At 40.8% G+C, this 14570-nt stretch overlaps 1 protein-coding gene across 1 annotated transcript in view; it reads left to right on the forward strand.

Annotated features, from left to right (window-relative positions):
• Positions 1 to 6775: 6775 nt before the first annotated feature.
• Positions 6776 to 14570, forward strand: part of PHAX (phosphorylated adaptor for RNA export) — a 9571-nt gene continuing 1776 nt past the window's right edge. Inside the window, exons 1-4 of the mRNA XM_004686672.2 lie at positions 6776 to 6896; positions 8331 to 8944; positions 10309 to 10429; positions 11871 to 11954. Of these exons, the coding sequence (XP_004686729.1) occupies positions 6801 to 6896; positions 8331 to 8944; positions 10309 to 10429; positions 11871 to 11954 (915 nt within the window). The 5' untranslated portion in view covers positions 6776 to 6800. The remainder of the gene's footprint in view (positions 6897 to 8330; positions 8945 to 10308; positions 10430 to 11870; positions 11955 to 14570) is intronic.

The following is a 14570-nucleotide window of genomic DNA, read 5'->3' on the forward strand; positions in this document are numbered from 1 at the left end:
CCTGAATATACCTCATGAGTAGTAAACATGGATTCCCAGCTAATGTCTTCCATCTAGACTTGGGATTCAAGAACTAATTTCCCTAATTTTAGCACTCAGATAATTTAACTGAAAGTCATTCTCCTCAGTTTTATCAACCAGTATGATTCTTTATACACATATCCCAACACCAACCCCTTCCTTTCCTTCCTTTTCATTTGATTCAAAATATGACCCACTAAATTGTAGAAGCAAGACATAAAGCCCTCAAAGAACGTCACCTTCTTTCTCATCACCAAATCATGGACATGGCTTTATTACTGTCTATAAACCTTTGATCTGTGAAAACTTATCAGCAACTACTCACACTGATAATAGGAATTGCATTTCTCTTACTTCTGTTTTTCAAAACTTATTCAGCCCTCCCTGCCCAACAGTTCAGGAAAAATCATAAACAATTAATGTTGGTAGGGCAGAGTAGGAAAATAGGAGATTAAAATAGCATTTCACATATGAAAGAATTAATCATCTGTGAAAGTATCTATTAAAATTGCATAGGCAAGGACTCCATGGTGATACAAGAGGTTAAAGCACAGCACTTTGAAGCTATCCACAGCTACTACATCAATTTGATCTGAGCCAGCGAGGTGACCCACATGGTACAGCAGACCTCTCCTGTCTTGCCCACTGCTCCCCTCAACAGTGTACTTTTGTAGATCTGCCTATTCTTCTCCCTACTCTGTCTCTGGTGAATTCTCTCAGCCTACCCAACACCGCACACCCCTGGCCTGTACAGTTCTTGTATGCATAAATAAATATTTTTTAAATAAAATTGCTAAACCTGCAGAAATATAAATGTAGGGCTTCCCTGGTGGCTCAAGGGGTTAACTCAAAGCACTATGAAGCCCTCTACAGCCACTGCACCACAAGTTCAATCTATGAAGCATGAGCTTGATCCTTAGCCAGGGAGGTGACCAACATGGTGCAGCAGACCTCTCCTGACCCACCCACTGCTCCTTCAGCAATGTACTTCAGTCAATTTGCCTGTTCTGCTCGCCACTCTTTTTCTGGTGGATCCTCTCACCCCCTACAACACCTGTACCTCTAGCCTGTATCCTAGTTCTTGTATGCATAAATAAATAAATCTTTTTTTAATTGATGCTACAACACAATATTGGTTATTATTTTATAGGGAAAATTATCTTCAGAAAGAACCAACCCTTCACTTCTAATCACTGCATCCTACCCCAGGATACAAACTATGTGGTGTTTAGTGAGCCCCAAATCAGAAGACTTGTTGACAATATATATGGCATCAGGCTAAGACAGCATCCTGTGTGTCCAAATTAACCTATAAATTTTGTGCAATCCCAAACAAAATACCAGAACCTGAAAGCAGATTCTAACATTTAAATGAAAACACAAAGGATCTAAAATAACCAAAACCATTTTGGGTAAGAGAACATGTTTTTATTACCTAATTTTAGCAATTAGAATAACTGACAAGTTTTGTAATTCTGCAGTAGTCTGCTCTAAAGAGACACATAAAGATCAAAGAAGCAAAATAAAGAACCTGAAATATAATAGATCCTCATACACATAATTTTCAATAAAGGTATCAAGCAAATTCAATGAGGATAGTTTTTCAAGAACTGGTGTCATAGTAACTGCATATGTAGGTATAAAAATTTTTTTTAAAAAACCTCGACTCTTCACATGATATATAATAATTAACTAAAAGTGTACAATGACACTAATACTCTAAAACTTCTACAGGAAAGCATAAGAGCAAATCTCTCCTATGAGGGCTGTTCCATGCTATATAGGACATTTATCACCACCCCAGGCAATACCAACTGTAAATTATGATGACCAAAATCATAACCAGTTGCCGTCAAATGTCCCCTAGGGAGAAAAGAGCCCCAAATTGAGAACTAATGTATTACTCAAAGAGTTCTCATATAGGATACAAAAAGTATGGATCATAAAAGAACTAAATTGGCCTTTATTAACATTAAAAACTTTTCCTGTTGAGGCCTTCCCTGGTGGCGCAGCAGGTTAAAACACAGCACTAAGAAGCTAAAGCCACTTCCACCTGAGTTCTATCCCTGTCTGCCCCAGAGGTGACCACATGGCAGACCTCTCCTGACCCGCCCACTGCTCCCCTCAGCAGTGTACTTAGTCGATCTGCCTGTTCTGCTCCCCTCCCTGTCTCTGGTGAATCATCTCACGCTCCGCATCTCTGGCCTGTACCCCAGTTCTGTATACATAAATAAATAAATCGTAAAAATAAAACCCTTAGAGTAAAAACAAAATACACTAAACTAAAACTATAAAACATTACTGCAAGAAATGGAAAAATCTATCTACATGGAATTATACTATATCATTGTTAAAATGTTAATTCCCCGCCAAATGGACTTATGGGCTCAATCAATCTCAATAATAATTGCACTAGACCTTTTTTGTGGTAAAAATACACTGATTCCAAAGTTTATATGTAAATGCATACTATTATCCCAAGGAAAAAAGAGAGAAGCATAGTTGGAATACTTAGAGTGTCTGAACTGAATGGTCACTCTAAGCTGTGGTAATGAAAATATTATGGTACTGTTCTTAGATCAATGGAACAGAATAGAGAGTCAAAAATAAGCTCACACTATTATTGTCAAATCATTTTTTTGGACAACAATAATTCAGTGAGAACAAGGAAAATCTTTTGAACGGATGATGTTGAAATAACTGGAGATCTACATAAAGGAAAAACCAGATAGCCTCTATATCACCCCATACACAGAAGTTAATCAGAGATGATCAGAGTCTTACTGCAAAACACACTGTTTTCAACACAAAAGCTGAAACAATAAATCTGCCGGAAGAAAATATTGGAGAGAATATTGGTAACTTAGCGTAGGCAAGGTTTTGTTAGGTATGACAATATAGAAAGCAAGTCTTAAAATGATAAATTAGGGCCTCCCTGGTGTCACAAGGGGTTCACTCTCAGCATTATGAAGCAATCTGCAGCCACACGTTTAATACCCGGCAAGGATGCTGACCCACATGCCACAGCAGACCTCTCCTGTCTGGCCTGCTGCGCCCCTCAGCAGTGTATTTCAGTAGATCTGCTCCCCACTCCATCACCTCCCACCACTGAAGCAACTCTGGTCCACACCCAGTTCTTTTCTGCTTAAATAAATAAAATAAATCTTTTTAAGAAAAGACACAAAAATAGCAGCTTTGGGGGAACTGGGCAAGGTGGCAGCAGAATGAACTTGCCTCCTTCACACACTCAAAACAAGTGACAATAGAACCCTGAATGACAGATCATTATTGCACCCCTCTGCAGAAACAATGCACAGCAGAATGAGGTGGGAAGAACTATTACGGAATTGTGTTTACAGCGACACCAGGACAGTATAATCGACAAAAGGTAGGAGTAGTTGCTGTATGGAGCCTCTCTCATACTCTTGACATAAGGACACACCCAGGTCAGGGACTTTAAAATACTGGGTCCTGCATTGGAGTTGAGGGTACACAGAGTCAGCCTGCAAGATGGAGGATGCACCACCAGAGAACTGTAGAAGTAAGGATACAAAGTGGTGGTTGCTGACTTAAGCCTAAAAATCCCAAACTATCAATAGAATAGTTAGAGCCAGAACTGGCAAACCAGGGAAAGAGCCAAAGAAGATCACCTGTGTTTTCTCACAGAACACCAATTCTGACAAACCAAAATACTTAAAAAAAAAAAAAAAAAGTAATAAGTGTGGTTTCTGAGGTTAGGAGTGAAGAGGGAGAGAGTAAGTGTTAAAGGAGCATAAGGTATTGGGGTGTGGGGAAAAGAGGAAAGTTTTTCTAGAGTAACCCAAAACTGGAAACAGCTCCATGGAAAAAAACAGTATATATACTGCAGTGTATGCATATAGTGGAATATTACTGTAATAAAAAGGAATGCTTTATCATATCATAAAATGATCTTTTTGCATATCTAGTCTTTAGAAATGAAGATTAAATCCCTGCATTGCCTTCCTCTGCATACAGACATGTCAAAATATCTTGACACCAGAACAGTTTAGATCCAGAAATCCCTGTCAAGAATAATTGTACTTTAAAATGAAGAAAGATTTATTGGCCCTCCATGATGGTGCAACGGGTTAGGACACAGCCCTGTAAGGTTATTTGTGCATACAAGAGCTGGGTACAAGCCAGAGGTGGGGAGTCAGTGAAAGGATTCACCAGAAACAGATGGGGAGCAGAACAGGTGAATCTACTGAGACACTGCTGAGGGGAGCAGCAGGCGAGACAGGCCGCGCTATGTGGGTCACCTCCCTGGCCAGGGATTGAACTCATGCTGCAGTGGCAATGGATAGCTTCATAGTGCTGATTTAACACTGTGCGCTGCAGGGAGGGCCCAGGACTAATTATACTTTTAATGTCAGTGACTTATTATTCCTATCTATAAAAGCTAAATTCAAACTTGTTCTCAAAGAGTACAATCTGCTGGACTGCTTTCAAGAGTTCAATTTCTAACTCTCATTATCTAGTAAACTCTTTGTCTAGAGTTTGTCTATCATTAAAACTTCAGTTCCAGTTAGTAGTCATTTAGTTGTGAGGGACCATTAATTCCATATTAATTGCATGTCAACACCTATTTTTCCTCAACAGAATGGGGGAAAGAGGTGAGGCTGAAAATTCCAAGATTTTAATATTGAGGATGATCATTCCTGTGACTTGATCTCATGCTGGAGTCATACAGAAGCCTTTTTAACACAAAATACATGCTTAGTGTGCAAATTCCAGGAGTTTCATAAGCCATGAGTCAGAAACTGGGTTAAAGACCAAATATTCAAACAGATGATGCTCATAGTGCTCTTAGCACAGAAATTTATTAGGGCTTTAGGAGTTTTGTCAGAACCCAGGGTACATGTAATTTTTTATTATTATAAATCACAGTATCACAAAATACTCCCAGGATAAATTGTTACATCCTTTCTTCTTTAGAAAAGCAAATTATGGAACGGTAGAACTACAAATAATAAGATCCCTGTTGTATTTTTATTTTTTTAACAGTTTATTTCTACATCATTTTGCACATTTTTTTCCCATCTTAATTGCAATCCCATCACCAAGTCACCCCTGTGCCATCACCATAATCCCGTGCTCTTCACTCCTCCCCTCCCCCCTTTTTTTTATCCCATTCCCCACTCCACCCCCACAAAATGTCCCTGGTATATGGTTGTTCATTATTCTTGTTATTTTCTCGCCTGGTCCATTATACTCCTGCTATAAGTAAAACCATCCGGTATTTTTCTTTCTCTTTCTGGCTTATCTCACTAAGCATGATCTTTCCCAGTTCCACCCAAGTTGCTGCAAAAGACATGTGTTTCTCTTTTTGGTTGCTGAGTAATATTCCATTGTATATATGTACCACATCTTTTTTATCCAGTCATCTACTTTTGGGCATTTGGGCTGCTTCCATGTTTTTCCAATTGTAAATAAAGCAGCAATAAACATGGGGGTGCAGGTATCTTTTTCAATCAGTGTTTCTGTGTCTTTTGGGTAGATACCAAGGAGTGGGATTGCTGGGTTGTAGAGAAGCTCCATGTTTAGCAGTTTGAGGAACCTCCAAACAGTTTTCCATAGTGGTTGTGCTAGTCTATTCCCACCAGCAGTGCAGGAGAGTTCCTTTTTCTCCACATCCTCGCCAACATTTGTTGTTGCTAGTTGTTTGAAGATGTGCCATTCTCACTGGGGTGAGGTGGTATCTCATTGTGGTTTTAACTTGCATCTCCCTTATTACGAGTGATGAACATTTTTTCAGATGCTGTTGTATAAAACAACCAATAAATATTTAATCCCTTATTACATGGATTCAATCGGCCAACATTTCACCCCACTCCTTTTGGTTGCACATCTCCCATTGCGTTGAATGCAAGAATACCGAACCCTTAAATATAAAGAAGAAAAGCCCTGTATAAGTGGACTATGGCATTTCAAACCCGTTTCTCTACAGTTAAGTGTATATGAATGAACTGTACTGAACACCGATAGGAAACCACGGTGAATAAACCAAGACATTTTGGTTAAGAATTCATTTTAAAAAGAAAAGAAATCCACATGTGATTATGGTCTTGAAAGTGATGAGACCCGGTTTTAGTTAGGATGATGGCAAGCCTGAGAAGGCAGCATTGAATTAGAAACCTGAGTCGTGTTTAAGAACAATTTGTTCCCAAAAAATGGGTTCAGGGGGGTTGGAGGAAGTGCTCAGCTAGGCAGACAGAACAGCAACTGCAAAATCCTGGGGCGAAGAAAGAACGATGTGTCTAGGGAACAACGCCAAGAGCGCCGGCCAGGCGGGCGGGAACCGGGAGCCGGCGGCCGGGCTTGCAGTCATGAGAACCCAGGCCCTACGGTGTGAAGGAGACTGCCTCCAAGGACCCCCCAGAAACCACGCGTAGGGTGGACTGCGCCGGAGTGAAGAATGGAAATAGGAAAGGCCCCTCCTCAGCACCCAGGGGAGGGGAGTGAGGCCGAGGGAGGAACCCCAGAAGGCTGCTGCTTCCCGCGCACTTCTTGAGGTTCGCAAGAAAAAGTTTGGCAGAAAAGGGGCCAAGTATTAGGGAAACGAGGGCTTCAATTTCCGGGTGTGGTTCAAAAGAGTACTAGGCACCGCCGTAACTACGGGTTGGACTGGACCCTGGCGGCCCCGCACAGGCGCACCGCGGGGGCCCTCGCCTGTCGGGGGCGCCCGAGCCGGCGCCGCGGGCCGGACCTTCGCGCCACCCCGCCGGAAGTGCTTTCCTCATCCTCGGGGCTGCGGGAAGATGGCGCAGGAGCCCGGCGACATGGAAGACGGGCAGCTTTCCGACTCTGATTCGGACATGGCGGTCGCACCCAGCGACAGGCCGATGCAGGGGCCAGTGAGTGAGGGGTTCGGGCGGTGCCTCCGGGCCGGGCGCGCGGCGCGGGGCTGCGAGAGGCGCGGGCCGCAGTGGTGAGGGTGTGGGGCGGGCGCGCGCTCCCCTGCCCGGCGCGAGGGGCCGGGGCTCGGTTACGGGGCTCCGGGCGGGCGAGCAGAGCCTGGGCTGGGGAGGCGGTGGGGGGGTGCGGGCCGGATGAGCCCAACTCGGCTTCTCCGCGGGGCCGGGCCTGCCACGCCTGAGGCCTCCTGGAGCCGGGGGGCGGCTGTCTCTTCTCTGCTATCCACGCACCCCCCCCCCCTTTCCTAAGTTTACGGTCCCTGTTCCGGGGTTCCTAGGTTTTCCCGGAAGTGCAGATTTTGCGGCAAAAGTAGAACCCAGATACTTTTGCCCGAAACGGCCGCCGGGGTTCAGTTTCGCCCTGAGCGCTTGGGGAGAAGGAGCGCTCGAGTTTAGTTCTTTGCTCGCTCTGGGGCCCGAGAGTCTGTTCCCATGAATCTAGCTTTGTCATGCAATGTCGTGGCGTTAGGTTTTGTTTTAGCGACCCAGGTTTCTAGATTGGAGTCTGTTTTGACGGCCGTGGGGGGCGGCGGGCTTTTCGCTGGGGCTTCAGAGCCAGCCTGCCGGCATTTAAATCCTGGCGCCACCACTGTGACCTGCGGCAGGTTATTTTAGCCCGGGTGCCTGACTAGGCTGTGGAGCCAGCGCCAACTGGACGCCACTGACTGTGAGGAGTGAGTTGAGAGTGCAGGACACACCCGACAAATATTAAGTGTCATTATTTTTAAAATACGAGACTGTTTTCTTAATAAGTGACCCCCACCCCTGTTTCTAGCACTAAGAGCTCAACAGATGCTTAATTAGTATTTAATATAAAAAGGGGGCTCCTTTTGCATATGTGTCTAAGGAAACTGACAGCAGTAAATTTTGTTTTCTCTTTCTCATTTTAGATTGACCCATGAGTTGGTAAACTTAATGTCATAAACCGCAGTTTTAAAAGTAATGTTGTGGATTCCTACTTATAATAGTACAGTCACTGAACTGCATAAAGGAGGTTGATGTTTTCAAATGCACTATAGGCGTTTCTGGAAAAGAAAAAAACTTTTAACTGGTAGTAATATTTATATGTGTCATTTTCAAACATTCTGGCAGTAACTGGAAAGAAGGTAAAGATGAGTTTAGTTAATTTTTAAAAAGGAAGCCTTTAGAACTAACTGCTGCATTTGTTGTACAGATAAGAATCTGTGACTTCAACATTGGCATTGTCCAATGTTGAAACTTTAGAGAAGTAGAAGCGGACTGATTTTACAGATGTTTCTGAATATTAGTTACACTTAAATGATCCATTGAATCCCTAATAGTTTTCTTTTAATAGCAGGTGGTGGGTGGAGTCAGTGTGTTCCCTGCAATTGATTGTATTTCCCTCACTTGCAGAAAGCACTAGGTGGGGACTGCACAGTGAGGCCCTTCCAAGCTACCACAGCAGCTTGTGCACCTACACCCCATTATCGGACTGTTAAAAGTGTGGATTCAAGTGAAGAGAGTTTTTCTGATTCGGATGATGATAGTTCCCTTTGGAAACGAAAACGGCAGAAATGTTTCAACCCTCCTCCCAAACCAGAGCCTTTTCAGTTTGACCAGAGCATCCAGAAACTACCTGTTACTGGAGGCAAAAAGATTAACAACATATGGGGTGCTGTGCTGCAGGAACAGAGTCAAGATGCAGTGGCCACAGAACTTGGAATCTTGGGAATGGAGGGCAATATTGATAAAAGTAGACAGTCTGAAACCTACAATTATTTGCTTGCTAAGAAACTTAAGAGGGAATCTGAAGAACATACAAAAGAATTAGACAAGGAACTAGATGAATATATGCATGGCGGCAAAAAACCAGAATCAAAGGAAGAAGAAAATTGGCATAGTCATCTCAAACGGAAACGACCTGTCAAAGACAGACTAGGAAACAGACTAGAAATGAATTATAAAGGTCGGTATGAGATCACAGAGGATGATTCTCAAGAGAAAGTAGCTGATGAAATCTCTTTCAGGTGAGCATGTAAATTTGCCTAACAAATGAGCACTCGACCAACATCTTCCATTTATAAAAATAAATTCCAAATACATGAAGTTTTTTTTTTTTTTTTTTTTTTTTTAATTTAAGGGACAGACTCTGGGCTCACTTGGTTGTCTGAATGTATTTGGAATTTCTTAAATTTGGATAAACTTGATAAAATAAGTTTGCAGGCTTTTATGAACTAAAGTGTGGCTTGTCCTACGTCACAAATTTCAGTTAAACTCTGTTCCTTTACTCCTAATCTGCTATACTTTCTATGATAATTCTTGGCCTGTTGAGAAGAAACAAAAAGGCAGATAGGTCTGGTTAGGGAACTGGTAAGACTTCTGCAGTGTTCATCTACCTTCATCTCTGGAGAATATGCTTTGTTAGAAGTGTTATTTAGGCACTTTTTTTAAAATACTAGTTTATTTTTATATCATATTGTGCCCTTTTCCATCTCAGTTGTAATTCCCGTGGGCTTCCCATCACCAAATCACCCGCGTGCCATCACCATAGTCCAATGCGCTTCACCCCCCACTCCAGTTTTGATCCCAGTCCCCATGCCACCCCGGTAAAATGTCTCTGGTATATAGTTGTTCATTATTATGATTTTCTCGCCTGGTCCTTTATATTCCTGCTGTGAGAGAAACCATCTGGTATTTTTCCTTTTCTTTCTGGCTTATTTCACTAAGCATGTTCCCTTCCAGCTCCATCCATGTTGCTGCAAAAGGCATGCATTTATTTTTTTTTAGTTTAGGCACCTGTGTTTCTATTTTTTAATGGTAAAATGCAATAATTGTGACTTTTTTAAAGTTGCTGAGAGGAAAAACTGAAATACACGTATAAACTTCTGGGGAATGTGCTTAAACCATAAACAGAAATTTCAGCTATCTCTCTGTTCTAAGGTACAGTGCCTTTGAGGGGAAAGATCGTATCCATTCTAAAGTTCTCAGATCTCTCTGGAGCTTGGAGGGCTACCTTGTATGTATAATAATTAAAGTGCAGAATATGTTTGTTTTGAATGGATCAGATTGATTTTATCTCCTTTCTCATTTAGGCTTGTATCCCCCTTGCTATTTATGCACGTTTATTTTGAAATCTGCTACAATCCAAGAAGGCAAAGGCCAGTTACGAAACTTGAGATGGAAACTTGAGGTTACTCTCGAGTTTAAGTCACCCAAGATAAGCATATTCCTGTGTCAGTAATTCCAACATGAAATACTTAAGATTTGGAAAAGCCAAGTGTGTAAGAATAGGATTTTGATTAGATTTGGGGACTAACCTGCAGAATTCAGGTAGATTTCGCCATGTTTATGCAACTAAGAGGTTAATGTTACTTTATTTGCTCCTTATTAGGTTACAGGAACCAAAGAAAGATCTGATAGCCCGAGTAGTGGGCATAATTGGGAACAAAAAGGCAATTGAACTTCTGATGGAAACTGCTGAAATTGAACAAAATGGTGGCCTTTTTATAATGGTAAGACTAGTTGCTACATTATTTTCTGTGTTGTTGTTTTTCATGCTATTTCCCATACACAGGTGGTCTCTTATTCTTGCATCTTTTATTCACCTTAAGTTTTTATGATACATTTCATATTTTTTAAAAAAGCTTCAGCAGTCAAGGCTGTAGTAATTACTTTTTGCAATTAGTACTTTCATCACAAAAAACATAACTAAATTGTAGCCTGCTAATGTGTGGTCAGCAACAGATCTATTACAGGATTCAGTAAGTGTAGGGGCTAACTTTTTTTAAAAAAAGTGTCTGAGGAACCTGCAAACTCAGATTTGAGCATGTGAATTTTAGTTTCAGTTGCCTTTTTTTGAGTTCTGGGTCTGTAGTCATTAGGTATGAAATTTATTCATGAAGTATGAGATCTGATTAAATTATTTGACTTCTCAAAGACTTGGGCTGCACAGCTGTCAAATTGGGATTAATCCTTTTTTTTAAAGGTTAGAAGAAAAGGTGTGTGCGAAGTGCTGATTGCTGCCCAGCATTGGTGAACAATGTTAACTTTTGGTTCATATAGTTTGCATATTCTTGAAAGTAGGGTTTGATAGCAAAAAAATAACCTAGCTCTGTGTTACATAAAAAATACAGATAAACAGTATATTGTAAGAGAGATGGAGATGAAGACAAAAAAAAAAAAAAAAAAAAAACCTAAAAAATACTCCTGGGGTTGGGGCACAATAATGAAAAAAGATTGAGAAGTATTTTACTGATTCAGGGTGGCAGGAAGAATACCCCTTTGGCTAGCGCCAGATCAGTTTATCCCAAAAACCTTTGTAGATGATACTTAATTCAATTGGAGTACAGGGTAAAGATGAAGTTTGAATGGCTTTCTTACTTCTTATCAATGTGAATAGTAGTATCATAAGAGAATAAATTAATATGCTATGGAAATGGAGGAAAAGGTCACTTATACTGGATAGCACTGGTTGAAGAAACAGACTGTAAATATAGATTACAGAAGCCAAAACAAATTATAATTCTGAATGTTACTGCATCCTTTTGTTACTGTTAAGTACAAAGTTTATAAAAAGCTTCTGAATTTTAATATTATAGTAAGGAAACTTTATATTCCACTGGGCTAACACAAGCTTGCTGAAGGTTAAAATGATGTAAGGTGTAACTCACTTTAAGTTATTCCTTCCTTGTACTATTATTTATTGTTATGCCAGGCTCTAGATAGAGGAAGTTTATATTACAGTTGCATTAGAAGGAAGATAGTCTATAAAGAATAAATACATACTTGGGTATGTTAGAAAATGATGATAAATGCTGTAGAAGAGATAAGTACATGTAGGAGTGGTGTCAGGGAGGAGCATGTTGTAGTTAAATTTGAGTGATCAGATAGACCCTCCTTTAGCCATTCAGGGGGAAAGCCTACACAGTATGATTGTTCTGCTCCTTTTTGCAGAATGGTAGTCGAAGAAGAACACCAGGCGGAGTTTTCCTGAATCTCCTGAAAAATACTCCTAGTATCAGTGAGGAACAAATTAAGGTAAAATAATAATGTCCTTTAGTTTAAGGTTCATTATAATTTGACTTTCACTCGGCCTCCAGTTTTCATTTTCTGCTGCTTCCTCTTTTTCTTCCTTTTCAGAGCCAAGATTAAAAGTTATTTACTTATTTATTTTTAAAGATTTGCTTATTTATGCATACAGAACTAGGATACAAGCCAGAGGTGCAGGCACAGCGAGAGGATTCACCAGAGACAGAGTGGGGAGCAGAACAGGCAGATCGATGAAGTACACTGCTGAGGGGAGCAGGTGAGGCAGGGGAGGTCTGCTGCACCATGTGGGTCACCTCTGGGGCAGGGATCGAACTTGGACAGAAGCAGCTGCTGCTCTCATATGCAGTGCTGCGAGTTAACCCACTGCGCCAGCAGAGTGGGCCCTTTTTCTGGAACTTTAGAATTTTTTCAGTAGTGCCATTTTTTTTAACACTTAAAATTGGTATGTTTTAACTTGTTAACTTGTGATTTGTGTTCTGTCAATACTGAGAAATATTTTCTTTTTGTAGATGTATTTATTTATGCATGGAACTAAGTTGTAGGCCAGAGGTACTGGGGGGGGGGGTGGAAGGATTCATCATAGACACAGTGGGGAGTAGAACAGGCAAATCTACTGAAATACATGGCTGAGGGGAGCAGCGGGTGAGACAGGTCTGCTGTACCAAGTGGACTAACTACCTGGCCTGGCCAGGGATCACACTAAGGTCATAGGTGTGATAGCAGTGAGTCTTAACTCCTTTGCCACCAAGGAGGCCCCAAGAACTTATTTCTTACTTAGGAAAGGCATGTTATACATGCAAAACAAATGTTATATTTAAGAAGCTTTATATTCTCTTTATTTTAATAGTGGGTGATAAAAGTGATTGGAATATCTTCCCTTTTTTGAGAAATTGCATGATAGGATGAAAGAAAAGGGCTTTGATCTTTTGCCATTTTTCTGTTTCCCAGACCCACATTAGTATGGATTAAGTACTTTGTCATTGCTCTATTGCTATTTATAAATCTTTAGAAATTGGAAACTGGGATTGAATTTAAGAGGATTTATTTCTATCTTTGTTTTGTTACCAATTCAAAATTCAAAAGAAGGAATTAGAATAGTTAAAGATTAAGTTGTTAATCTTTTTAAAACTTTAGCAGTTATGACCTGCAAACAGTATAATAGATTTTTAACAAGGTTGTCAGAAAAGTCGTGGCACATTTTTTTCTGTTGATCAAAGAAAAAAATGTCATTACTTTTCTGATGACCTAGTAGCTATGTTGGGAAGAGGGGCCTCCCTGGTGGTGCAAGGGGTTGTCTCAGCACTATGAAGCTGTCCGCAGCCACTGCAGCTCAAGTTTGGCCAGGGAGCTGACCCACACAACGTAGCAGACCTCTCCTGTCTTGCCCACTGCTCCCCTCAGCAGTGCATTTCAGTCAATCTGCCTGTTCTGCTCCCCTTTTGCTCTGGTGAATCCCTGTATCTCTGGTGAATCTCACATATCTGGCCTGTATCCCAGCTCTTGTATGCATAAATAAATCTTTTTTTAAAAAAAAAGAATATATAGGGAAGAAAAGCCACTTGCACTTAGGTCATTATTATTATTATTATTATTATTATTATGTCTGCATTTATGTTAACTGGTGGCAACAATAATCTTTGGACCATTCCCCAATTTTTCTTATTCATAATCATGAGAATAAAGTTCCTTTTTAATAAAACTTGCCATATTAGGAGGAATTTCACAAGCTTTACTCAATATTGCCAAGTATTGTACTATTTAAAATTGCTCAGTGTTTAGATATACTTCCACATAAGACCTAAATACTTCTGGCCCTCCATGGTGGCACAGTGGGTTAGGACACAGCACTGCAAGCTAGCTGCAGCCACTTTAGTGCAAGTTCGATCCCCGGCCCCAGAGGTGACCCACATGGTGTGACAGACCTCTTCTGACCAGCCTGCTGCTCCCCTCAGCAGTGTACTTCGTTGATCTGCCTGTTCTGTTCCCCACTCTGTCTCTGGTTAATCCTCCCACCACCCCCTGCACCTCTGGCCTATACCCCAGTTCTGTGTGCATAAATAAATAAATCTTTGGGAAAAAATACATACTTTAAAAAAATTAAATACTTCAACCCACAGCTACCTTTTATTCTGCCCATTTGAAGGTGGCAAGAAACTTAAAAAATTGTAAGTTATTACACATTTGTAAAGGTCCATAAGGATTTAAGAATATGGATTTGGAGAAATTATATGTTCATTTAGACTTTATACCATCCTATGTTATAGCTCTGTATTCTTGTGCCTCCCTCTCCTTATCTTATCTGAAAACACTGTTAATATACTTACTTTCCAGGGTTTATGTGAGAATGAAGTTAATTAACATGTGTTTAAAATTGTATAACGCCTGAAACATGAGAGTGCTAAGTAGTAGCCGGCACTTACTTTAAAGTCATATTTTTATACATAGACTCTTCCTATGTCCCCTTTCCCTCCTTATTTTATTTTTTTTATTATTTTTTTTTTTGAGATTTATTTATTCATACAGAACTGGGGTACAGGCCAGAGTTGCAGGGGCAGTGAGAGGATTCACCAGAGACAGAGTGGGGGACAGAACAGGCAGATCAAC

The sequence above is a fragment of the Condylura cristata genome, unplaced genomic scaffold (genome assembly GCF_000260355.1).
Source record: "Condylura cristata isolate star-nosed mole 26May11 unplaced genomic scaffold, ConCri1.0 scaffold00021, whole genome shotgun sequence".
Lineage (NCBI taxonomy): Eukaryota > Metazoa > Chordata > Mammalia > Eulipotyphla > Talpidae > Condylura > Condylura cristata.